This window comes from Bombina bombina, chromosome 1 (assembly GCF_027579735.1).
Source record: "Bombina bombina isolate aBomBom1 chromosome 1, aBomBom1.pri, whole genome shotgun sequence".
NCBI classification, from domain to species: Eukaryota; Metazoa; Chordata; class Amphibia; order Anura; family Bombinatoridae; genus Bombina; species Bombina bombina.
In genome coordinates, this window is record NC_069499.1 from 1444042806 (window position 1) to 1444068066 (window position 25261).

General features: G+C 39.9%; 1 protein-coding gene across 1 annotated transcript in view; it reads left to right on the plus strand.

Annotated features, from left to right (window-relative positions):
* Positions 1–3235: 3235 nt before the first annotated feature.
* Positions 3236–25261, plus strand: part of LOC128666095 (vomeronasal type-2 receptor 26-like) — a 73070-nt gene continuing 51044 nt past the window's right edge. The window contains exons 1-2 of the mRNA XM_053720497.1: positions 3236–3265; positions 3599–3826. Of these exons, the coding sequence (XP_053576472.1) occupies positions 3236–3265; positions 3599–3826 (258 nt within the window). The remainder of the gene's footprint in view (positions 3266–3598; positions 3827–25261) is intronic.

Here is a 25261-nt window from a genome sequence, read left to right on the forward strand (position 1 = left end):
AGTACAGTAGGGCCCCTTGATAATGTCCCTGTGCGATTCTCATACATTGGTAAATAATTGGGTGGGGTAGTATGACACTCAGTATTTTACTTGCATTAAGATATAAATTATCAACAATCAACAATTCGTCTTCTCAATATGAAAACCTTTGGTTATTAGTTTTAGCTATAACAGTGAACCGGTATGCCTCAATAAAACCTCTTACTTTGGTATCAGCCTTTCAGCTGCAATTATTACTAGAAAACCCATAACGCAGCAGCTTTAGCAATAACAATGTAAAACTTTAACATTCTGACATATATAAGAAACTTAAAACTCTACAACTTTGATAACTTTACCCATCCTTTTACGAGTAACTCTTGCTGAGAGAGTCCAGATCAGTCCTTCCGTGAGATAAGTAAGTTCTGCAACATTGTCCCTGCACAGAAGACTATAGTTCTTTTTGGGCTCTATCTTTCCGTACCCGTGGTTCCAACGGGGTGTTTCTGTCTTGTGAAGAGCTTTCTTTGGGCGGTGCAATGTTCACTTGAAGGACTTCGCAAAATCTGTCCAGATCATCTGGGCCTCTGTATATGGCCGACTTGTCTCCTTTTGAAGCATTTATGCAGACTGGAAACCCCCATCTGTATTGTATGTCTTTTTCTCTCAGGACCGATGTGATAAAGTGGAGCTCCCTACGTTTCTGCAGGGTTACTGGGCTAAGATCCGTGAATACTTGTATGGGTATTCCTGCATGGGTGAACTGTGGTTTTTGCCTTGCATGCCGTAGTATTTCTTCTTTTTCTTGATAATTAAGAAATTTTATAATCACATCCCTTGGCGGTGCTTTCGGGGAGGGTTTAGCCCTCAGGGCCCTATGTGCCCGTTCCATTATCACTTCTGCCGTGGTACTGGAGCCTTTAAGGGTTCTGAACAAATCCTGTCCTGTAGATACCCCAATAGAGCTGAGGGTTGCACTCTCTCTGGTATGCCCCTGATCCTCAGATTGTTTCTGCGCCCTCTATTATCAAGGTCCTCTACCGTTTCTTGTAGGTTCTGGATAGTTTCTTCTTGATTATACAGGAGTTGTGATAAATGGTGCATATCTTGAGTGACGATATCATGACTTTCTTCAAGATTAACCACTCTGTTATCTATTCTTTTAATGTCCCTTTTCATCTCTTGAAACATGTTCCTCATGTCCGCCATGGCGGATTTGATGTCCTCTTTAGAGGCTAACAGTTTCAGGTCTTCTCTTGTGATTTCCACTTGTTTGATAGGGATGGCGGGGGCTATCAGTTCAATCCCGCTTAGCTCTGTTGATGGGGATGGAGTCTGTGTGATTTCTAGAGGGGCTTGTACTGGCTCTTCTGTAGACTTTAAGTAGTGGTCTATCATCTTTGTCTGAGGGTTAATATCTGTTTTCAATATTCTTTTGGCCGGCATTACCCTTCTGCATGTCTATAAAGCTTATATTTTAAGCAGGTCTTATTATTAATTAGTTGCTTATATTCTCTGTGGGTGCTGTTTCGTGTGCAACCTGAGTCCGGCCCTCAGGGTGTTAGGCACCAGCCTAAGCTGCTGGTAGCTATGGGAGATGTAATGGTTAGGCTGAGATACACACCTAGGAAGGTGAGTGTGATACTAATTTTCACTTGCAGTGCTCTCTCCTCCGCCGCCGGACTGCCACGTGGGGTGTTTATGTGTATTGTCTCTATGGCTGATGAATTGTGCTTGTCACACAATATCGCACACTGTTAAGTCTCTTTGGCCCCCTGGTGATTGTTGGACCCTGAGTTATATAGTGTTTGTCGGGTCTGATGGGATTTGTGTTAGGGCTGTGTGTTTGTCCCTGCTGTCAATTCACAATCATAGTACGATAATCACTGCTTACCCTCCACGTGGCGTGCCGGAGTGATCCGTTCTTATGTCCCTGTCCGCTGTGCTTGCTCTGCAGCGGTGTCAGCCGGTTTGTCACAACAGCCTTATATGTCAACCTGTTATGCCAGGTTGGTCCCTTGTGTTTTGTTACAGGTGCCAAGGCCTCTCTTATAAGCACTTCTTCTCGTCGTGTGGCCTGCGCACTCTCCCGCCTCCCGCTTGCGGCCGTGTATGCTGCAATCCTCACTTTAGTTTAAAGTCTCCCTGCTCCGTTATCAATCAGGTAGCGGCGGGTCTCAGTGGCTGTGTATATTACGCTGGACTTTGCAGGTATGACCCAATCCTCTCCTTATCCGCATCCGTGGGGTTAGTTTTTTCCTACTCGCCAAGATCCGTCTGCGGTGCCCCTATGGCTGTTGCGTGGTGCCGTATATGTGAGCTGCTGCACATGAGACCTCCGGTTCACCCTGTACTAGCAATTAGGGCAATAAAGCTGTTAGGTAGGGTTTGTTTAGATTGCCATTTGTATTTAATTAGACTAATCTGGGGACAAGGGCCTAGGAGCTGTGCTAACAAGCTGCCATCTCGGTTCGTGGCCAAGCTCCGCCCCCCGTTCTAAGTATTTTTAAATAGATATACCTGTATATATCTGTATATATCTATACCAATATATAATCATGTATATATGTAGCTAAAGATATATATTGTACAAAAAAAAAAATCAGATATATGTAACTTTTTTTATTTATGAATAAATAGAACATATTCTATGTGAAGGACATTGGAATGTGGAATATTCATATTTTCATGTCATGTGGAATATTCATATTTTCATGTTGGGTTTGCGTGGAAGTAGGGTGTTAGTTCCCCCTCCACACACACACACACACACACTTTTTTGGCTCCATTCACTTCTATGGGGGAATACATTAATGCGCACATAAAATTCTAAGTTCAGCTTTTTGCGCTTGTTGGGTTACTTTGAGAGTGGTCATTATTGCATCCTTTAACATTGAGTATGATCCAATCAGCAAGATCCTATCAGCAAGAAAACTGGATCAGTTTTCTTCCTTTAAAGAACACAGCAATTTCATTTGTATCTATAACACAAAGTGTACTTTGATGAATGGTCAAGTGATGTACATTCATTTGGGCACTAGGACCTTGAACTGTCTATTTCGATGTTAAAATAATTAGTCAGAGTTCAAATATTCTCAAAGTTGTCCATCACAAGAAAATAAATAAATCATGGAAAGAATAGGTCCTATTACTGAATAGTAATCTGTCTAATTAGTCATCTCTATATGGTGTAAGCTATTAAAGTTACTATGGATCTGATTCTGAAAAACTCTGTGGTCTGATGAGATTCTATAAGATGCCTCATCATTATTGCAAGGCCCCTCAGGTATTGTTTTAAAGGCAAATTTTAACTTGGGAATTGTGTATCTCATTATGGGTACCTCACAAACATGCGTTATGTAAAGGAGAGACACCTTCTTTATAAAATAAGCCAATCATTTCTTTCCATGAGGGTCAGTTTTTTTTTTTTTTTTAAATTGGCTCCTAGATGTTTAAATAGTGTTTAGACCAGACAACTCTATCTACTGTTATATCAGATACTTCTAGTACACAATATCCATTAATTGATCACTTCTGAGGGTGGCAAAAGGGAAATAAGTTCTTATGTCTTTTGAATAAACAATTATTGCATTATCTTTTTATTGATTTTTTTCTTCAGCTTAATGATTACTTGAAAAATGTTTACTTTAAAACGACCTCTGGGGAAGAGATTTTCTTCAACGAAAAAGGATATGTTCCAGGAAGATTTGATATCTTAAACTGGGTGATTCATACAAATGGAACTATCAAGAAAACCATTATTGGTAGTTTTTCCTCCATTGATTCCATTGATCAGAAATACCTTATTTATGATAATGCTATTATCTGGAACCCTTATTTTAATCAGGTACAACTTATTTTTTTTATTTTGCTTGTTACTATCATAACAAAAATCCCTAGTTTTTGCTCAGATACGCATGACAAAGGTGGGTTCTAAATGTCCACCCACTAAACCTTAAAGGAATATTGTACTCAGAGATGTTTCATCCATACAAAATACCAGAATTAAACTTCTTTGTTTTTCTTTTGCCTTTAAAAAATAATAAGTAAAAGCTGTTAAAATTTAAAAATAAACTTGCACATCATTATCATTTTAATACTTACTACTAATGTGCATTGGGTGATAGGCACTTCCTAAAAATGGTCATTTTCTGACAGGTTGGATGAGCATTTGAACTTATACAACAATGAGGAGTAGTACTGACACTGCACAGTTTGGTTCAATTTAAATATGGAAAGCTTTTGTTTCACATTTATTTCAGGAATATACAAAATACCAGCATGTTTATAGCCTGATTTTAAATGAATTACAGATAATTTAAGTACAATGGAGCCGAATTATAAAGGGCCGAATGTTTCCTTCAGGCTCGCCGGAAACAACAGTTAAGAAGCAGCGGTTTTAAGACTGCTGCTCCTTAACTGATTCGCCACTTTGAGTGGCGGACAGCAATCAACCTGATCAGATATGATCAGGTTGATTGACATCCCTTCTAGCGACCAATTAACTGCAAATCTGCAGGGGGCAGCATTGCACAAGCAGTGCACAAGCAATGTCAGGCAGACATGATCACTGCAGCGTATCATGTTGGTCCAACAAATGGTAAATCGTACATAGCTTCAAAAGAAAAAAATGGAAACTCCATTATTGATTTGGGGCCTGATGACCAAAAACTTGCGGTGATGAAGATGCATTTGTATAAGGTGTAACTAGTAGGTTTCTAGTTTTCTGGTAACTTCACAATGACAATCATGGTTCCCTTTCATCTCTGGTAAGTTTTCACTCGAGCAATACTAACACTCTAGCAGGAAAACTACTTTAAACTTGCAATACAAGAGCACAGATGCTCATGATATACTCATAGTAACACGGTTACGGCGCAATCTTGCACAAAATACTGTTCCATTTGTAATCTAGGCATATAACGGTGCAGATATTGCACCTCGTGATGAGGAGAGAGTATACATTTTAATGAATTCTTCATTTTTATTCAATAAGATATTTATTTCAGGAACACAGAATTTATATGCATTATATCATAATTTAAAGACATTTAACATAATAATCCCCAGTGATCAGACAATGTATTGCTGCACAAAAACTTAAGTGTATCTATCTATGAGTACAACAACCTTAAATGGGGTATTTTTAGTTTATTTAAATATTGTATTAGTTCATTTTGCTTCGATTCTTTTCAGAATGATTATTATCTAAAAAAGCAATTCTGCTTGCACTGGGATGTCATGATTTGTAACTAGGCTTAAATAGAAATTAAACTCATATCATAAATCATTAATTCACCATTGCACTGTAATATAAGGGCAAGATTACAAGTGGCGCACAAGCGATATCAGATTTTTTGCGCACGTCTGAAATATCACACTTATTACAAGTTGAAAGTGAAGAATATCGTGAGAGCACAATCGCATTTTGCACTCATAAGAATAGCACAACTGAAATCCTTGCGTAACGGGTAGTGAGTTAAAAAAAGTTGCATAAAACACAACATAAATACATTTAAAATTGCAGTTACACTCATATAAACACTATCTAAAAAATATTCATAGAAATATTAAAAGAAAACAGTTATAATGGTAAAAAGGTATGTGGTATATGACAAGGTATTTGACTGCAAAGGGATATATTGCACATATACAGTACATGCATATGTGTATATATATATATGATGGAGTGACATACAAAAAACTCACCTGGAACCCCACTGAAGAATTCAAAATGGAGATTGATACAACACTGACAGAAGCATTACAACTTAAGTGGATTGATCAGGATGAATTTGACTTCCTCTGCACTATACATCCCACCCATCCGATACTTTATACCCTGCCAAAAATACACAAGGACCAAATAAACCCACCTGGAAGACCGATAGTCTCCGCAAGGGGCTCTCTGCTACAACCATTGGCTCAATATGTTGATGTAGTTCTACAACCTATCGTTAGATCCATGGACTCCTACATCAAAGACTCAGGTGAACTTATTAAGATACTTAACACTGTGGAGGGTATCACCCAGGATGATATCCTGGTAACTATGGATGTGAGAAGTTTGTACACGGTGATCCCTCATGCCGGGGGTATAAATGCAATTGCAGCAGCATTGGACCAGTACCCATACATAGGACCACCCACAACCTTTATCCTAAATCTTCTTGAGAAATGTCTAAAATTGAACTATTTTCGCTTTGAAGATACTTTCTACCAGCAACTGACAGGGTCAGCCATGGGATCTAATATGGCACCGTCGTATGCAAACCTTTACATGCAGCAATTTGAAAGATACGTCATGGATGTGTTCAATCATGGAATGATAAGACACTATAGAAGGTACATTGATGATGTCTTCTTTGTGTGGACCAGTGGGACTCCTCACTGAATGGGTAACCGAACTCAATGCACTACCAAACCCAATCAAATTTGAGTTGAAATATGATCCAGAGAAGATAGATTTCCTTGATTTACGGATTTATAAGAAACATGATAGACTTTTCACAACCCTTTTCTCTAAACCTACTGACTGAAACTCATTGCTAGAAGCCACAAGCAATCACCCCCCACATACCCGGAAGGCAATAATTAAATCACAGCTGATACGGGTTGTACGAAACAACACGGAGACCACAAATAGAGATCTCCAACTGGACCAGATGGCTGAGAAATTCCAACAAAGGGGATATAAGGATAACCTGATTAAGAAGGTGAGAGAGGAAATTGAAACAAACATGGCACAAGACACTCCAGCAATCACTAGGAAAGAGACCCCAAGGATGGTCTTTACAACCACCTTTGACAGAGGAAAGAAACCATTGGCAGATTCAATTCGTAACAGGTGGGAGATTCTGGGCACAGACCGGACACTACCCTTTGGGCATATGGATCCACCAATCATGGGCTATAGACGAGGTAGAAGTCTAAGGGACATACTTATGCAAACAGATCCTCAACATAGTTACACCAAGAAATGGCTTAGAACTAACAAAATGGGTTGTTACAGATGCAAGGGCTGCACAACTTGCAGCGGTATGATCCCATGCAAAGTATTCAGACACCCCCATACTACCCAGAAATTCACTATAAAGCACTTCATCACCTGTACGACAAGCCATGTCGTATACCTACTGAGCTGTTGCTGTGGACGTTTTTATGTTGGCAAAACAACAGACAACGCACGCTTAAGAATGGCAAATCATCGCTCGGCGATAAGAACTGCTATCGACAAAGGGACCTCGGATCAACCGGTGGCAAGACATTTCTTGCAAGCAGGCCACAAGGTAACAGATTTACGCTTCATTTTAATTGACCACGTCCCCCCCCTCAGGCGTGGGGGTGACCGGGGCAGGACACTCTTGCAGATGGAGGCTAGATGGATCCATAGACTAGATACCATCTACCCCAGAGGATTAAACATGTCGAATGATTGGCACTGTTTCCTCTGATGCCTTGACTCACCATAGTTGTATATGTCCTTGTGCACAATAATGTATTCGTATTGACAGCACTTAGTGTATTATATATGCTGGTTAGGGTGCACTTGTACTATACATTTTTGATATGGTGACCCGTAGGCGCTGTGCATTTAGCATCTTGATATTGCCTTGATATATATTTTTTGATTTTTTGATATTTTCTGTCTTTTGCTATTCTCTGCAAATTTTGGCTCAACTGAAATGTCTACCTGTAGCGTGCCATCTTTTGATTGTGTCTCTCTAACTCAACTTGATTGCCATATGTATACAGGGGGTCAATGATATCTGTATTGAGATCCTACTGTACGAGTGACCTTCTCGGGCACAAGTATGTTTTATACATGTTACATTTGGGAGGACCTGTAGGGGTATTAGACCATTGAACTATGGTATACCATTCGTCAAACTGTTACTATGGTGCCTATTCTAAATAGAATTACCCCGTAATAATATCTGTGGTGCATGATATAACATTCATATAAATTACACCCTAGTGGCTCTTATGAGCATGTAAGACCCATGATGGCAGTACCCAACTACCCCCCTTTTTTCTCTACTTGGCCTGTGATGCAGGCTGGCTATTGATTTAATTTAATTTATTCACTAACGGTTTAATATTAATTTGGTTATTTTTAATTTTTTATATTTTTTATCTTTTAATTTCTAATGATTCACGTTTTAAGCAGTAAATCCGTGTTGCTCTAGGTTCGTCTTATCCTGAATCTGCCTGCCTCCCATTATCACGCACACAGCGGTTTTTGATAGCTCCCACCAAATGCTCTGATGTTTAGGCACACATATGATTATACATACTTATTCACAATAGACCATATTTAAGACCTATGTGACCATTTAATATAAGCCTGATATACTAGCTTTGATTTTCTTGGGGCTCACAAAGAAGCTCAGTTGAGATAGGTATAGTAGCAGCCCGGCATAACTCTAATCACAGGCTCCGCTGTCACTCCGTTACCTAGCTACGCCCATTGACTGACTGACAGGCTATGCTAATTAGCCATGCGGTCGTGCTCCAAGCTCACTCACGCTATACCGGGTTGAGCCGCGCCTGTTTCACTGATGCACTACAGACTCGGTACACAGACTTGCTACATAGGTAAATACACGCACCCATGTTTACATCTATCTTAGCTCCCAACACTAGGGTATAATACACCGGCTAAGACATCCTGCATAGAACCCTGACACTGGGAACTACGGGCCTTTTTGTTATATTCAACTCGCATGGGACACAACACATTGCTCTGCGCGCCCAGGGGGCTTGACAATTTTGTATTTTTGTATATTTGTATCTGCCAGAATGTCAGATTAGTACTTATAGCTCACATACTTTTACATAGGATTGGTCATAGCAAGCCTTGGGATAAATATGGGGGACATTGAATTAGCAGTAACAGACCTCATATATATCTATACATATCTGATTGACTTTTATTATTTGTTTATTTTTCATCTAGTTCAAATGCTAGAAGTTTAAATGCCTAATCTATGTTGCCATGTTTATATGATATGGCTTATGTGTATATTTCCTTAAGATTGAGTCCTGTAACTTGATACAGGGAGGTGGATATGTTTTTAAACAGTGCAACTGATAGATAGATTCCTCTTCTTGCATGATGTTTACTTTGATTATTTGATTATTTGATTAGTGTGTTTTCCATCATTGCTTGTCTAAATATACTTTAAGCTACTTAAACTGGATCAGTAACTAATTACAGTGATTCTATTGTAACTACTGAATATCTACTACTACTGATGATTGTATATATTAGTGTTCAACTATGAGGTTATGCAAAATACTTGCATATGCAGTTTGTTTTATTTTATTTTGTATTTTGATTGTGTTTTCTGGTGGTATAGTCATGGGGCCTTGTTTGTGTGTTACCATGGTGATGGATTTTTGGCGCAATTTTGATGTTTGTGATGGGTGGGGCTAGTGCTATATATTGCACACTTTGTTCACTTGCACTGTTGTCTGGTCTGAGGAAGGGGTCTGCGAACCCCGAAACGTTACCACAATACAGATTTGAAGGTTTCTGAAACTAAATCCAGTGAGTGCAGTCCTTTATTGGATATAGACTGTATACTTGTTTGACTTTGCACCCTGGTTGATGACTACACAGCATTGGGAGTGCAGACACACACGGAGGATATATATATATATATATATATATATATATATACATACACACATATGTGTGTGTTTACATATGTATTTAAGTATTTATGTGTTTTACTATACATTTACTGTACATATTTAACATTCCAATGTTCTTCACTTACAGGATAATGTAATATTTATTGTAAATACATATTTCTATATTTATATGTATATACCTATACCTATATATCTATTTCCATATATATATATATATATATATATATATATATATATATATATATATATATATATATATATATATATATATATATATATATATATATAAAACATGGAAGGGAACTACACTCCAAGACAAGACCAGGTACACATCCTGTGACTCAGCAACATCCAGACCTGGGTGCTAAATAGCACTCCAAAAAAGCTGTGATGTCACCAGAGCCACAGGCAGTTAACCCCTTGTTTCTTGAACCCATTCCGGACTAGGGTTAACTGCCTGTGGCTCTGGTGACATCACAGCTTTTTTGGAGTGCTATTTAGCACCCAGGGCTGGATGTTGCTGAGTCACAGGATGTGTACCTGGTCCGGTCTTGGAGTGCAGTTCCCTTCTATGTTTTGTATTTTCTCTGGGTGATTACATCCACCTGTGCACCCCTTCTTTGTTCTCAGTCTGTTTGGCTTTGTGAGCTCGCATGATGGTGTGGCTGTGTTAGGGACTCAGGCAATTGAAAGGACCTTGACGTGGTGCCTAAGCTTTCCCATTTGGCCAGATGCGGTGACTAACCTTTACAGTTGTGCTTTTATCTTAGCTGTGAGCTAGCTGGTGAGTGCTGGGTGTTTCTATGTGTTGTATTACTTTTTGTTTGTAATCCCCCTTGTTTCTTGCACCCATTCCAGATTCGGGTTAACTGCCTGTGGCTCTGGTGACATCACAGCTTTTTTGGAGTGCTATTTAGCACCCAGGGCTGAATGTTGCTGAGTCACAGGATGTGTACCTGGTCCGGTCTTGGAGTGCAGTTCCCTTCCATGTTTTGTATTTTCTCCGGGTGATTACATCCACCTGTGCACCCCTTCTTTGTTCTCAGTCTGTTTGGCTTTGTGAGCTCGCATGATGGTGTGGCTGTGTTAGGGACTCAGGCAATGGAAAGGACCTTGACGTGGTGCCTGAGCTTTCCCATTTGGCCAGATGCGGTGACTAACTTTTCCAGTTGTGATTTTATCTTAGCTGTGAGCTAGCTGGTGAGTGCTGGGTGTTTCTATGTGTTGTATTACTTTTTGTTTGTAATCCCCCTTGTTTCTTGCACCCATTCCGGACTGGTGTTAACTGCCTGTGGCTCTGGTGACATCACAGCTTTTTTGGAATGCTATTTAGCACCCAGGGCTGGATGTTGCTGAGTCACAGGATGTGTACCTGATCCAGTCTTGGAGTGCAGTTCCCTTCCATGTTTTGTATTTTCTCTGGGTGATTACATCCACCTGTGCACCCCTTATTTGTTCTCAGTCTGTTTGGCTTTGTGAGCTCGCATGATGGTGTGGCTGTGTTAGGGATTCAGGCAATGGAAAGGACCTTGACGTGGTGCCTGAGCTTTCCCATTTGGCCAGATGCGGTGACTAACCTTTCCAGTTGTGATTTTATCTTAGCTTTGAGCTAGCTGGTGAGTGCTGGGTGTTTCTATGTGTTGTATTACTTTTGTTTGTAATCCCCCTTGTTTCTTGCACCCATTCCAGACTGGGGTTAACTGCATGTGGCTCTGGTGACATCACAGCTTTTTTGGAGTGCTATTTAGCACCCAGGGCTGGATGTTGCTGAGTCACAGGATGTGTACCTGGTCCGGTCTTGGAGTGCAGTTTCCTTCCATGTTTTGTATTTTCTCTGGGTGATTACATCCACCTGTGCACCCTTTCTTTGTTCTCAGTCTGTTTGGCTTTGTGAGCTCGCATGATTGTGTGGCTGTGTTAGAGACTCAGGCAATGGAAAGGACCTTGACGTGGTGCCTGAGCTTTCCCATTTGGCCAGATGCGGTGACTAACTTTTCCAGTTGTGATTTTATCTTAGCTGTGAGCTAGCTTGTGAGTGCTGGGTGTTTATATGTGTTGTTTTACTTTTTGTTTGTAATCCCCCTTGTTTCTTGCAACCATTCCGGACTGGGGTTAACTGCTTGTGGCTCTGGTGACATCACAGCTTTTTTGGAGTGCTATTTAGCACCCAGGGCTGGATGTTGCTGAGTCACAGGATGTGTACCTGGTCCGGTCTTGGAGTAGAGTTCCCTTCCATGTTTTGTATTTTCTCTGGGTGATTACATCCAACTGTGCACACCTTCTTTGTTCTCAGTCTGTTTGGCACTTATGAGCTCGCATGATGGTGTGGCTGTGTTAGGGACTCAGGCAATGGAAAGGACCTTGACGTGGTGCCTGAGCTTTCCCATTTGGCCAGATGCGGTGACTAACCTTTCCAGTTGTGATTTTATCTTAGCTGTGAGCTAGCTGGTGAATGCTGGGTGTTTCTATGTGTTGTATTACTTTTTGTTTGTAATCCCCCTTGTTTCTTGCACCCTTTCCTGACTGGGGTTAACTGCCTGTGGCTCTGGTGACATCTCAGCTTTTTTGGAGTGCTATTTAGCAGCCAGGGCTGGATGTTGCTGAGTCACAGGATGTGTACCTGGTCAGGTCTTGGAGTGCAGTTACCTTCCATGTTTTGTATTTTCTCTGGGTGATTATATCCACCTGTTCACCCCTTCTTTGTTCTCAGTCTGTTTGGCTTTGTGAGCTCGCATGATGGTGTGGCTGTGTTAGGGACTCAGGCAATGGAAAGGACCTTGACGTGGTGCCTGAGCTTTCCCATTTGGCCAGATGCGGTGACTAACTTTTCCAGTTGTGATTTTATCTTAGCTGTGAGCTAGCTGGTGAGTGCTGGGTGTTTCTATGTGTTGTATTAATTTTTGTTTGTAATCCCCCTTGTTTCTTGCACCCATTCCAGACTGGGGTTAACTGCCTGTGGCTCTGGTGACATCACAGCTTTTTTGGAGTGCTATTTAGCAGCCAGGGCTGGATGTTGCTGAGTCACAGAATGTGTACCTGGTCCGGTCTTGGAGTGCAGTTCCCTTCCATGTTTTGTATTTTCTTTGGGTGATTAGATCCACCTGTGCACCCCTTCTTTGTTCTCAGTCTGTTTGGCTTTGTGAGCTCGCATGATGGTGTGGCTATGTTAGGGACTCAGGCAATGGAAAGGACCTTGACTTGGTGCCTGAGCTTTCCTATTTGGCCAGATGCCATGACTAACTTTCCAGTTGTGATTTTATCTTAGCTGTGAGCTAGCTGGTGAGTGCTGGGTGTTTATATGTGTTGTTTTACTTTTTGTTTGTAATCCCCCTTGTTTCTTGCACCCATTCCGGACTGGGTTTAACTGCCTGTGGCTCTGGTGACATCACAGCTTTTTTGGAGTGCTATTTAGCACCCAGGGCTGGATGTTGCTGAGTCACAGGATGTGTACCTGGTCCGGTCTTGGAGTGCAGTTCCCTTACATGTTTTGTATTTTCTCTGGTTGATTACATCCACGTGTGCACCCCTTCTTTTTTCTCAGTCTGTTTGGCTTTGTGAGCTCGCATGATGGTGTGGCTGTGTTAGAGACTCAGGCAATGGAAAGGACCTTGATGTGGTGCCTGAGCTTTCCCATTTGGCCAGATGCGGTGACTAACCTTTCCAGTTGTGATTTTATCTTAGCTGTGACCTAGCTGGTGAGTGCTGGGTGTTTATATGTGTTGTATTACTTTTTGTTTGTAATCCCCCTTGTTTCTTGCACCCATTCCGGACTGGGGTTAACTGCCTGTGGCTCTGGTGACATCACAGCTTTTTTGGAGTGCTATTTAGCAGCCAGGGCTGGATGTTGCTGAGTCACAGGATGTTTACCTGGTCCGGTCTTGGAGTGCAGTTCCCTTCCATGTTTTGTATTTTCTCCGGGTGATTACATCCACCTGTGCACCCCTTCTTTGTTCTCAGTCTGTTTGGCTTTGTGAGCTCGCATGATGGTGTGGCTGTGTTAGGGACTCAGGCAATGGAAAGGACCTTGATGTGGTGCCTGAGCTTTCCCATTTGGCCAGATGCGGTGACTAACCTTTCCAGTTGGGATTTTATCTTAGCTGTGAGCTAGCTGGTGAGTGCTAGGTGTTTCTATGTGTTGTATTACTTTTTGTTTGTAATCCTCCTTGTTTCTTACACCCATTCCGGACTGGGGTTAACTGCCTGTGGCTCTGGTGACATCACAGCTTTTTTGGAGTGCTATTTAGCAGCCAGGGCTGGATGTTGCTGAGTCACAGGATGTGTACCTGGTCCGGTCTTGGAGTGCAGTTCCCTTCCATGTTTTGTATTTTCTCTGGGTGATTACATCCACCTGTGCACCCCTTCTTTGTTCTCAGTCTGTTTGGCTTTGTGAGCTCGCATGATGGTGTGGCTGTGTTAGGGACTCAGGCAATGGAAAGGACCTTGACGTGGTGCCTGAGCTTTCCCATTTGGCCAGATGCGGTGACTAACCTTTCCAGTTGGGATTTTATCTTAGCTGTGAGCTAGCTGGTGAGTGCTGGGTGTTTCTATGTGTTGTATTACTTTTTGTTTGTAATCCTCCTTGTTTCTTACACCCATTCTGGACTGGGGTTAACTGCCTGTGGCTCTGGTGACATCACAGCTTTTTTGGAGTGCTATTTAGCACCCAGGGCTGGATGTTGCTGAGTCACAGGATGTGTACCTGGTCCGGTCTTGGAGTTCAGTTCCCTTCCATGTTTTGTATTTTCTCTGGGTGATTACATCCACCTGTGCACCCCTTCTTTGTTCTCAGTCTGTTTGGCTTTGTGAGCTCGCATGATGGTGTGTCTGTGTTAGGGATTCAGGCAATGGAAAGGACCTTGACGTGGTGCCTGAGCTTTCCCATTTGGCCAGATGCGGTGACTAACCTTTCCAGTTGTGATTTTATCTTAGCTGTGAGCTAGCTGGTGAGTGCTGGGTGTTTCTATGTGTTATATAGTTTGGTGATTAACACGGAGAGTGCCTTACTTGCTTTATTTCTATATCACATTATTTAAAGTGCACCCCGGAAGCTGTGTTGTAATAGTGAGTGTGGGATCCATTTGGAATACTATATATATATATATATATATATATATATATATATATTCCAAGAAAATAGAAGTAGTCTCAGCTCTGCTTAATCAAAATAAATCCTTTATTGAGGTGAAGAGGGTAAAACACAGCAACGTTTCGGGCCTACACAGGTAACTACTTCTTTTTAAAGGACCTGAAACCTTAATTAGTTAACTAATACATTGCCAAACTATGTCTATGCTTGTACAAAGGTACCATCTAGTGGTTAACATACATTTATATACATATTTGTTATACCTATTAGATTATATTTACAACAATTACTACATAGAACTTCATTGTATATGTTTATATTATTTTTTTTATTAAAAACAATCTAAGAAATATTAAAAAACATTAAAAAAATAAATGTAAATCAGAATCTTTATATAAACCTACTGGGTGTAGAGTCCCTAATTTTTGAATCAACCAAATTTCTTTAATGTTTTTAGATCTTTAATAGATTGTTTTTAATAAAAATAAATAATATAAACGTATAAAATGAAGTTGTGGGTAGTAATGGTAGTAATTGTTGTAAATATAATCTAACAGGTCTAACAAATATGTATATAAATGCATGCTATAACAGAAAGCAAGGTGTCACATGGTATGTAGGCTATACCTTTATTAAGAGTAACGTTTTAAGGCACCTACCCCTTTCTCAAGCTAATCACTATTACAAACAACACACATTATATAGACACACTAGTAAAACTGCTAACCAATCAGAAGGCGTGGGAGGGATTAGAAAGGTGACATCATCACATGCCATTTCATTGTGTACAACAATTAATTACTTACAAAATATTTAACCGTTTACACCCAATTGCTGAATTGGAAACCTGATTAAAAACAAACGGCTAGATTTAGAGTTTTGTCGGTAACGATCCGCGTATCTAACGCTGGCTTTTTTTCGCCCACACCTTTTAAATACCGTTGGTATTTAGAGTTCACAGAAGGGCTGCGTTAGGCTTCAAAAAGGGAGCGTACAGGCATATTTACCGCCACTGCAACTCTCAATACCAGCGGTGCTTACGGACGCGGCCAGCTTAAAAAACGTGCTTGTGCACAATTCCCCCATAGAAAACAATCGGGCAGTTTGAGCTGAAAAAAAACCTAACACCTGCAAAAAAGCAGCGTTCAGCTCCTAACGCAGCCCCATTGTTTCCTATGGGGAAACACTTCCTACATCTGCACCTAACACCCTAACATGTACCCCGAGTCTAAACACCCCTAGCCTTACACTTATTAACCCCTAATCTGCCGCCCCCGCTATCGCTGACCCCTGCATATATTTTTTTAACCCCTAATCTGAAGCTCCGTACACCGCCGCAACCTACGTTATCCCTATGTACCCCTAATCTGCTGCCCCTAACACCGCCGACCCCTATATTATATTTATTAACCCCTAATCTGCGGCCCCCAACATCGCCTCCACCTACCTTCAATTATTAACCCCTAATCTGCCGACCGGACCTCACCGCTACTATAATAAATGTATTAACCCCTAATCCGCCTCACTCCCGCCTCAATATCCCTATAATAAATAGTATTAACCACTAATCTGCCCTCCCTAACATAGCCGACACCTAACTTAAAGTATTAACCCCTAATCTGCCGACCGGACCTCACCGCTACTATAATAAATTTATTAACCCCTAAAGCTAAGTCTAACCTTAACCCTAACACCCCCCTAAATTAAATATAATTTAAATCTAACGAAATAAATTAACTCTTATTAAATAAATTATTCCTATTTAAAGCTAAATACTTACCTGTAACATAAACCCTAATATAGCTACAATATAAATAATAATTATATTGTAGCTATTTTAGAATTAATATTTATTTTACAGGCAACTTTGTAATTATTTTAACCAGGTACAATAGATATTAAATAGTTAATAACTATTTAATAGCTACCTAGTTAAAATAATTACAAAATTACCTATAAAATATATCCTAACCTAAGTTACAATTAAACCTAACACTACACTATCAATAAATTAATTAAATAAAATACCTACAATTATCTACAATGAAACCTAACACTGCATTATCAATAAATTAATTAAATACAATACCTACAAATAAATACAGTTAAATAAACTAACTAAAGTACAAAAAATAAAAAAGAACTAAGTTACAAAAAATAAAAAATGTTTACAAACATTTTAAAAATATTACAACAATTTTAAACTAATTACACCTACTCTAAGCCCCCTAATAAAATAACAAAGCCCCCCAAAATTAAAATGTTTAATAGTAGATAGTTTATTTAATTTATTTATTGATAGTGTAGTGTTAGGTTTAATTGTAACTTAGGTTAGGATTTATTTTACAGGTAATTTTGTAATTATTTTAACTAGGTAGCTATTAAATAGTTATTAACTATTTAATATCTATTGTACCTGGTTAAAATAATTACAAAGTTGCCTGTAAAAAAAATATTAATTCTAAAATAGCTACAATATAATTATTATTTATATTGTAGCTATATTAGGGTTTATTTTACAGGTAAGTATTTAGCTTTAAATAGGAATAATTTATTTAATAAGAGTTAATTTATTTCGTTAGATTTAAATTATATTTAACTTAGGGGGGTGTTAGGGTTAAGGTTAGACTTAGCTTTAGGGGTTAATAAATTTATTAGAGTAGCGGTGAGGTCCGATTAGGGGTTAATACTTGAAGTTAGGTGTCGGCGATGTTAGGGAGGGCAGATTAGGGGTTAATACTTGAAGTTAGGTGTCGGCGATGTTAGGGGGGGCAGATTAGGGGTTAATACTATTTATTATAGGGTTATTGAGGCGGGAGTGAGGCGGATTAGGGGTTAATACATTTATTATAGTAGCGGTGAGGTCCGGTCAGCAGATTAGGGGTTAATAATTGAAGGTAGGTGGAGGCGATGTTGGGGGCCGCAGATTAGGGGTTAATAAATATAATATAGGGGTCGGCGGTGTTAGGGGCAGCAGATTAGGGGTACATAGGGATAACGTAGGTTGCGGCGGTGTACGGAGCTTCAGATTAAGGGTTAAAAAATATATGCAGGGGTCAGCGATAGCGGGGGCGGCAGATTAGGGGTTAATAAGTGTAAGGCTAGGGGTGTTTAGACTCGGGGTACATGTTAGGGTGTTAGGTGCAGACGTAGGAAGTGTTTCCCCATAGGAAACAATGGGGCTGCGTTAGGAGCTTTACGCTGCTTTTTTGCAGGTGTTAGGTTTTTTTTTCAGCTCAAACTGCCCCATTGTTTTCTATGGGGGAATTGTGCACGAGCACGTTTTTGAAGCTGGCCGCGTCCGTAAGCACCGCTGGTATTGAGAGTTGCAGTGGCGTTAAATATGCCTGTACGCTCCCTTTTTGGAGCCTAACGCAGCCCTTCTGTGAACTCTAAATACCAACGGTATTTAAAAGGTGCGGGCAAAAAAAAGCCAGCGTTAGATACGCGGATCGTTACCGACAAAACTCTAAATCTAGCCGTTTATTTTTAATCAGGTTTCCAATTCAGCAATTGGGTGTAAACGGTTAAATATTTTGTATGTAATTAATCGTTGTACACAATGAAATGGCATGTGATGATGTCACCTTTCTAATCCCTCCCACGCCTTCTGATTGGTTAGCAGTTTTACTAGTGTGTCTATATAATGTGTGTTGTTTGTAATAGTGATTAGCTTGAGAAAGGGGTAGGTGCCTTAAAACGTTACTCTTAATAAAGGTATAGCCTTCATACCATGTGACACCTTGCTTTCTGTTATAGCATGCATTTATATACATATTTGTTAGACCTGTTAGATTATATTTACAACAATTACTACCATTACTACCCACAACTTCATTATATTGTAGCTATTTTAGAATTAATATTTATTTTACAGGCAACTTTGTAATTATTTTAACCAGGTACAATAGATATTAAATAGTTAATAACTATTTAATAGCTACCTAGTTAAAATAATTACAAAATTACCTGTAAAATAAATCCTAACCTAAGTTACAATTAAACCTAACACTACACTATCAATAAATTAATTAAATAAAATACCTACAATTATCTACAATGAAACCTAACACTACACTATCAATAAATTAATTAAATACAATACCTACAAATAAATACAATTAAATAAACTAACTAAAGTACAAAAAATAAAAAAGAACTAAGTTACAAAAAATAAAAAAATATTTACAAACATTTGAAAAATATTACAACAATTTTAAACTAATTACACCTACTCTAAGCCCCCTAATAAAATAACAAAGCCCCCCCAAAATTAAAATGTTTAATAGTAGATAGTTTATTTAATGTATTTATTGATAGTGTAGTGTTAGGTTTAATTGTAACTTAGGTAAGGATTTATTTTACAGGTAATTTTGTAATTATTTTAACTAGGTAGCTATTAAATAGTTATTAACTATTTAATAGCTATTGTACCTGGTTAAAATAAATACAAAGTTGCCTGTAAAATAAATATTAATCCTAAAATAGCTACAATGTAATTATTAGTTATATTGTAGCTATATTAGGGTTTATTTTACAGGTAAGTATTTAGCTTTGAATAGGAATAATTTATTTAATAAGAGTTAATTTATTTCGTTAGATTAAAATTATATTTAATTTAGGGGGGTGTTAGGGTTAAGGTTAGACTTAGCTTTAGGGGTTAATAAATTTATTAGAGTAGCGGTGAGGTCCGGTCGGCAGATTAGGGGTTAATACTTGAAGTTAGGTGTCGGCGATGTTAGGGAGGGCAGATTAGGGGTTAATAATATTTATTATAGGGTTATTGAGGCGGGAGTGAGGCGGATTAGGGGTTAATACATTTATTATAGTAGCGGTGAGGTCCAGTCGGCAGATTAGGGGTTAATAATTGTAGGTAGGTGGAGGCGACGTTGGGGGGGCAGATTAGGGGTTAATAAATATAATATAGGGGTCAGCAATGCTAGGGGCAGCAGATTAGGGGTTCATAGGGATAACGTAGGTGGCGGCGGTGTGCGGTCGGCAGATTAGTGGTTAATAATTGTAGGTAGGTGGAGGCGACGTTGGGGGGGTAGATTAGGGGTTAATAAATATAATATAGGGGTCGGCGGTGTTAGGGGCAGCAGATTAGGGGTTCATAGGGATAACGTAGGTGGCGGCGGTGTGCGGTCGGCAGATTAGGGGTTAAAAAATTTTATTAGAGTGGCGGCGATGTGGGGGGACCTCGTTTCAGGGGTACATAGGTAGTTTATAGGTGTTAGTGTACTTTAGAGCACAGTAGTTAAGAGCTTTATGAACCGGCATTAGCCCAGAAAGCTCTTAACTCCTGACTTTTTTCTGCGGCTGGAGTTTTGTCGTTAGATTTCTAACGCTCACTTCAGCCAAGACTCTAAATACCTGCGTTAGAAAGATCCCATTGAAAAGATAGGATACGCAAATGGCGTAGGGGGATCTGCGGTATGGAAAAGTTGCGGCTGGAAAGTGAGCGTTAGACCCTTTCCTGACTGACTCTAAATACCAGCGGTAGCCCAAAACCAGCGTTAGGAGCCTCTAACGCTGGTTTTGACGGCTAACGCCAAACTCTAAATGTAGGCGAAAGGCAGCAAAAATCCAACCATTACATGTTAAAATATAAAGCCTGTATAGATTAAATTTAATCTTAACCTCCTTTCATTGTGGAGCTAAGAATAGAGTACATAACATATATAAAATGTAATTAAATTAAGGGGAGTAGATCAAATTCTCTATTAAGTCCATTTGGAAACATGGTGTTAAGCTGCCAGATCCATTTAGCTTCTCTATTGAGAAGGTCCTTAACTCTGTTGCCCCCTCTTTGTTTTTTGGGGGCACTATCAATGATTATGTACCTCAACTGATTGGCCTGATGGCCATTTGTGTAAAATGGTCTGTAAATGGGAGGTGCAACATTTTGTTGTTGCGAATGGTCAACTTATGTTGGCAAATGCGATCTCTTATCTTTTGGGTCATTTCGCCAACGTACATGGGCACTTTAGCACATAAACAATATAAGTTGAATCACAGGTGTAAAAACCTTTGATGTGGTACTGTTTACCAGTGTAAGGGTGGGACATGATACCTCCCTTAATGACATTGTTGCATTGGTCACACCCCAAGCATGGGGAAGTTCCCTGCTTGGGGGTCCCAAAGAACTGGCATTGGGCACTGTCAAATTTCTTGGTGGACATGGCATGGACCAACATTTTGCCTATTGTGTTGCCTCTGCGATACAAGGCTCTGGGACTTTCCTGAAACTCCTCAATATCTGGACATGCTTCCTTTAACATGAACCAATTTATTTTAATAATGTTAAATACTTTTTTGCTCATAGTGTTATATGAATTTGCAAAATTTAATCGGATTGGATTATATATCCTGCTTCTGACAGGGGGATTTTTCAGAGAATGTTTTACTTCAGCTAGTTCCTGAGCACTCTATCCCCTACTGAAAATTTTTTCTTACATGTCCCTAGACCTGACCAGCCTAGCTTCCGGGTCTGATACTAGTTCCTGTCAACTCTTAAAAGCTGTGATTGGGGCACACTTTGAAAAACCTGTGGTGGGTGAAAACTGCTCCTGTGTAACAGGGTATTCATGTCCGTCGGTTTCACAAAAAGGTTGGTTGTCAATCTGCCATTTCGTTTGGAGACCATGATGTCTAGGAATTCCACTTTATTCTTATCAGATTTACTGCTAAATTTCAAAAAGGGACAGCATTTTCAATGCTGAATCTAAATTCTGCAGATTTTTCAGGGGGGCCCAGCCACACGATGAACAGGTCATCAATGTAGCAGAACCAGCCATGGCAGTATTTAGTGTAAAGTGGATTTGTATACACATGCCTCTCTTCAATGGCATCCATTACCAAACTGGCATAGGATGGGGCCACAGGCTTTATATGTTAACATGCTATGGTTGGATTTTTGCTGCATTTGTTTTTAATCAGGTTTCCAATTCAGCAATTGGGTGTAAATGGTTAAATATTTTGTATGTGATTAAATTTCTTACCCAATGAAATGGCATGTGATGATGTCACCTTTCTAACCCCTCCCACTCCTGCTGATTGGTTACCGGTTTTACTAGTGTGTCTATATAATGTGTTTTGCTTGTATTAGTGATTAGCTTGAGAAAGGGGCTGGTGCCCCAAAACATTGCTCTTAATAAATGTATAGCCTTCATACCGCGTGCCACCTTGTATTCTGTTATACTGTATCCTGAGGCCTTAAGAGGGTGGTCTCCATGGTGTTGCACCAGACATTTATGTATATTTACTGAGAAATACTCAGTTGTGATAGTGCGGATCCCATTGTTTTCATTGTATAAATGTATGTTAACCACTAGATCGCGCCTTTGTACAAGCATAGACATAGTTTGGCAATGTAATTAAAGGGACACTCAGGTTAAATTAAATTTTCATGATTCAGATACAGCATGTAATTTTAAATAACTTTCCAATTTACTTCCATTAAAAAAAATGTGCACAGTCTTTTATATTTACTATTTTTGAGTCACCAGATCCTACTGAGCATGTGCAAGAATTCACAGACTATACGTATATGCATTTGTGATTGACTGATTGCCATCACATGGTAGAAGGGGAGTGGAAATATACATAACTTTGAAATTTGTTATAAAAAAATCTACTACTCATTTAAAGTTCAGACTAAGTGCTATTGCATTGTCTTGTTATCTTGCATTGGTTGATTATGCAAATCTAATGTGTTGACTGGTCCTTTAAGGTTTCAGGTGCTTTAAAAGGAAATAGTTACCTGTGTATTACAGCATGAATAGGTGCAATGTAGGCCCGAAACGTCGCTGCGTTTTACCCTCTTCACCTCAATAAAGGATTTATTTTGATTAAGCAGTGCTGAGACTACTTCTATTTTCTTGGATTGGATAAACAATGGGGTTAGCAGTCTACGAGCACTTGAAGTAAGACTTTGTGGAAATACAGTGTACCTCATCTTGTGTGTGTGTGTATATATATATATATATATATATATATTTAATTGGGCATTGTTGAAATATTAAATATAAAATATTAATACAAATTATTAAAAATTATTATAAATAATGTAAAAAAATTCAAAATAATCCACAGGATATATATATAAACATCTTGTAGGTCTGTGAATTATAATAATGCCAAACAAAACAGCAACAAACCAGTATTTGCATAAAAATACATTTGACCTTTATTTTGATGCAAATCCTGGTTTGTTGATGTTTTGTTTGGCATTATATATATATATATATATACTTTTTACAGTATGTATAATAATTATTAATATTTTCTAATAATATTTTTTAATATTTAACACATATTAAAGTTATCAATTCTTCATGTGCGCTAACCTGACACTGCATTAGACCTAATTTGCAAACCCCAATGCACATTATGCATATTTTACATTCCCATGTTCTTCACAAAGAAACGTTTGTATTATTTATTTATATATATACAGTATATATATATATATATATATATATATATATATATATATGTGTGTGTATATATATATATATATATATAATTTGCATACGAAGAGAGAAGCGCTCTACCAGGAACGAACAACAGCTCAGTGGCTTGTTCTATGGCGATTTACCACCCGGAAGCAGCCTCTTTTAGACCAGTGTGCTTTTCACAGAAGAAAACTTTCCTGAAGTATATCAGTCTGATCCTGCCAAATAAGGTCAGTCCAGCCCCGAAATACCAGGCAATTCTCCTCTGAACAAGGAACATGACAACCCCAGACGATCGTTTCGGCCTCCTATGGGCCTCGTCAGTGAGGTGCAGCCACATTCCTCTAAGCACACTGGGCAAGGAGTCCACATCTGGTTTCCCCCATCACCCATAGGGAGACTTCCCCAGGGTCATAATAATTTGCATACGAAGAGAGAAGCGCTCTACCAGGAACGAACAACAGCTCAGTGGCTTGTTCTATGGCGATTTACCACCCAGAAGCAGCCTCTTTTAGACCAGTGTGCTTTTCACAGAAGAAAACTTTCCTGAAGTATATCAGTCTAGCCCCGAAATACCAGGCAATTCTCCTCTGAACAAGGAACATGACAACCCCAGACGATCGTTTCGGCCTCCTATGGGCCTCGTCAGTGATGTGCAGCCACATTCCTCTAAGCACACTGGGCAAGGAGTCCACGTCTGGTTTCCCCCATCACCCATAGGGAGACTTCCCCAGGGTCATAATAATTTGCATACGAAGAGAGAAGCGCTCTACCAGGAACGAACAACAGCTCAGTGGCTTGTTCTATGGCGATTTACCACCCGGAAGCAGCCTCTTTTAGACCAGTGTGCTTTTCACAGAAGAAAACTTTCCTAAAGTATATCAGTCTGATCCTGCCAAGTAAGGTCAGTCCAGCCCCGAAATACCAGGCAATTCACCTCTGAACAAGGAACATGACAACCCCAGACGATTGTTTCGGCCTCCTATGGGCCTCGTCAGTGAGGTACAGCCACATTCCTCTAAGCACACTGGGCAAGGAGTCCACGTCTGGTTTCCCCCATCACCCATAGGGAGACTTCCCCAGGGTCATAATAATTTGCATACGAAGAGAGAAGCGCTCTACCAGGAACGAACAACAGCTCAGTGGCTTGTTCTATGGCGATTTACCACCCGGAAGCAGCCTCTTTTAGACCAGTGTGCTTTTCACAGAAGAAAACTTTCCTGAAGCATATCAGTCTGATCCTGCCAAGTAAGGTCAGTCCAGCCCCGAAATACCAGGCAATTCTCCTCTGAACAAGGAACATGACAACCACAGACGATCGTTACAGCCTCCTATGGGCCTCGTCAGTGAGGTGCAGCCACATTCCTCTAAGCACACTGGGCAAGGAGTCCACATCTGGTTTCCCCCATCACCCATAGGGAGACTTCCCCAGGGTCATAATAATTTGCATACGAAGAGAGAAGCGCTCTACCAGGAACGAACAACAGCTCAGTGGCTTGTTCTATGGCGATTTACCACCCAGAAGCAGCCTCTTTTAGACCAGTGTGCTTTTCACAGAAGAAAACTTTCCTGAAGTATATCAGTCTAGCCCCGAAATACCAGGCAATTCTCCTCTGAACAAGGAACATGACAACCCCAGACGATCGTTTCGGCCTCCTATGGGCCTCGTCAGTGATGTGCAGCCACATTCCTCTAAGCACACTGGGCAAGGAGTCCACGTCTGGTTTCCCCCATCACCCATAGGGAGACTTCCCCAGGGTCATAATAATTTGCATACGAAGAGAGAAGCGCTCTACCAGGAACGAACAACAGCTCAGTGGCTTGTTCTATGGCGATTTACCACCCGGAAGCAGCCTCTTTTAGACCAGTGTGCTTTTCACAGAAGAAAACTTTCCTAAAGTATATCAGTCTGATCCTGCCAAGTAAGGTCAGTCCAGCCCAGAAATACCAGGCAATTCACCTCTGAACAAGGAACATGACAACCCCAGACGATTGTTTCGGCCTCCTATGGGCCTCGTCAGTGAGGTACAGCCACATTCCTCTAAGCACACTGGGCAAGGAGTCCACGTCTGGTTTCCCC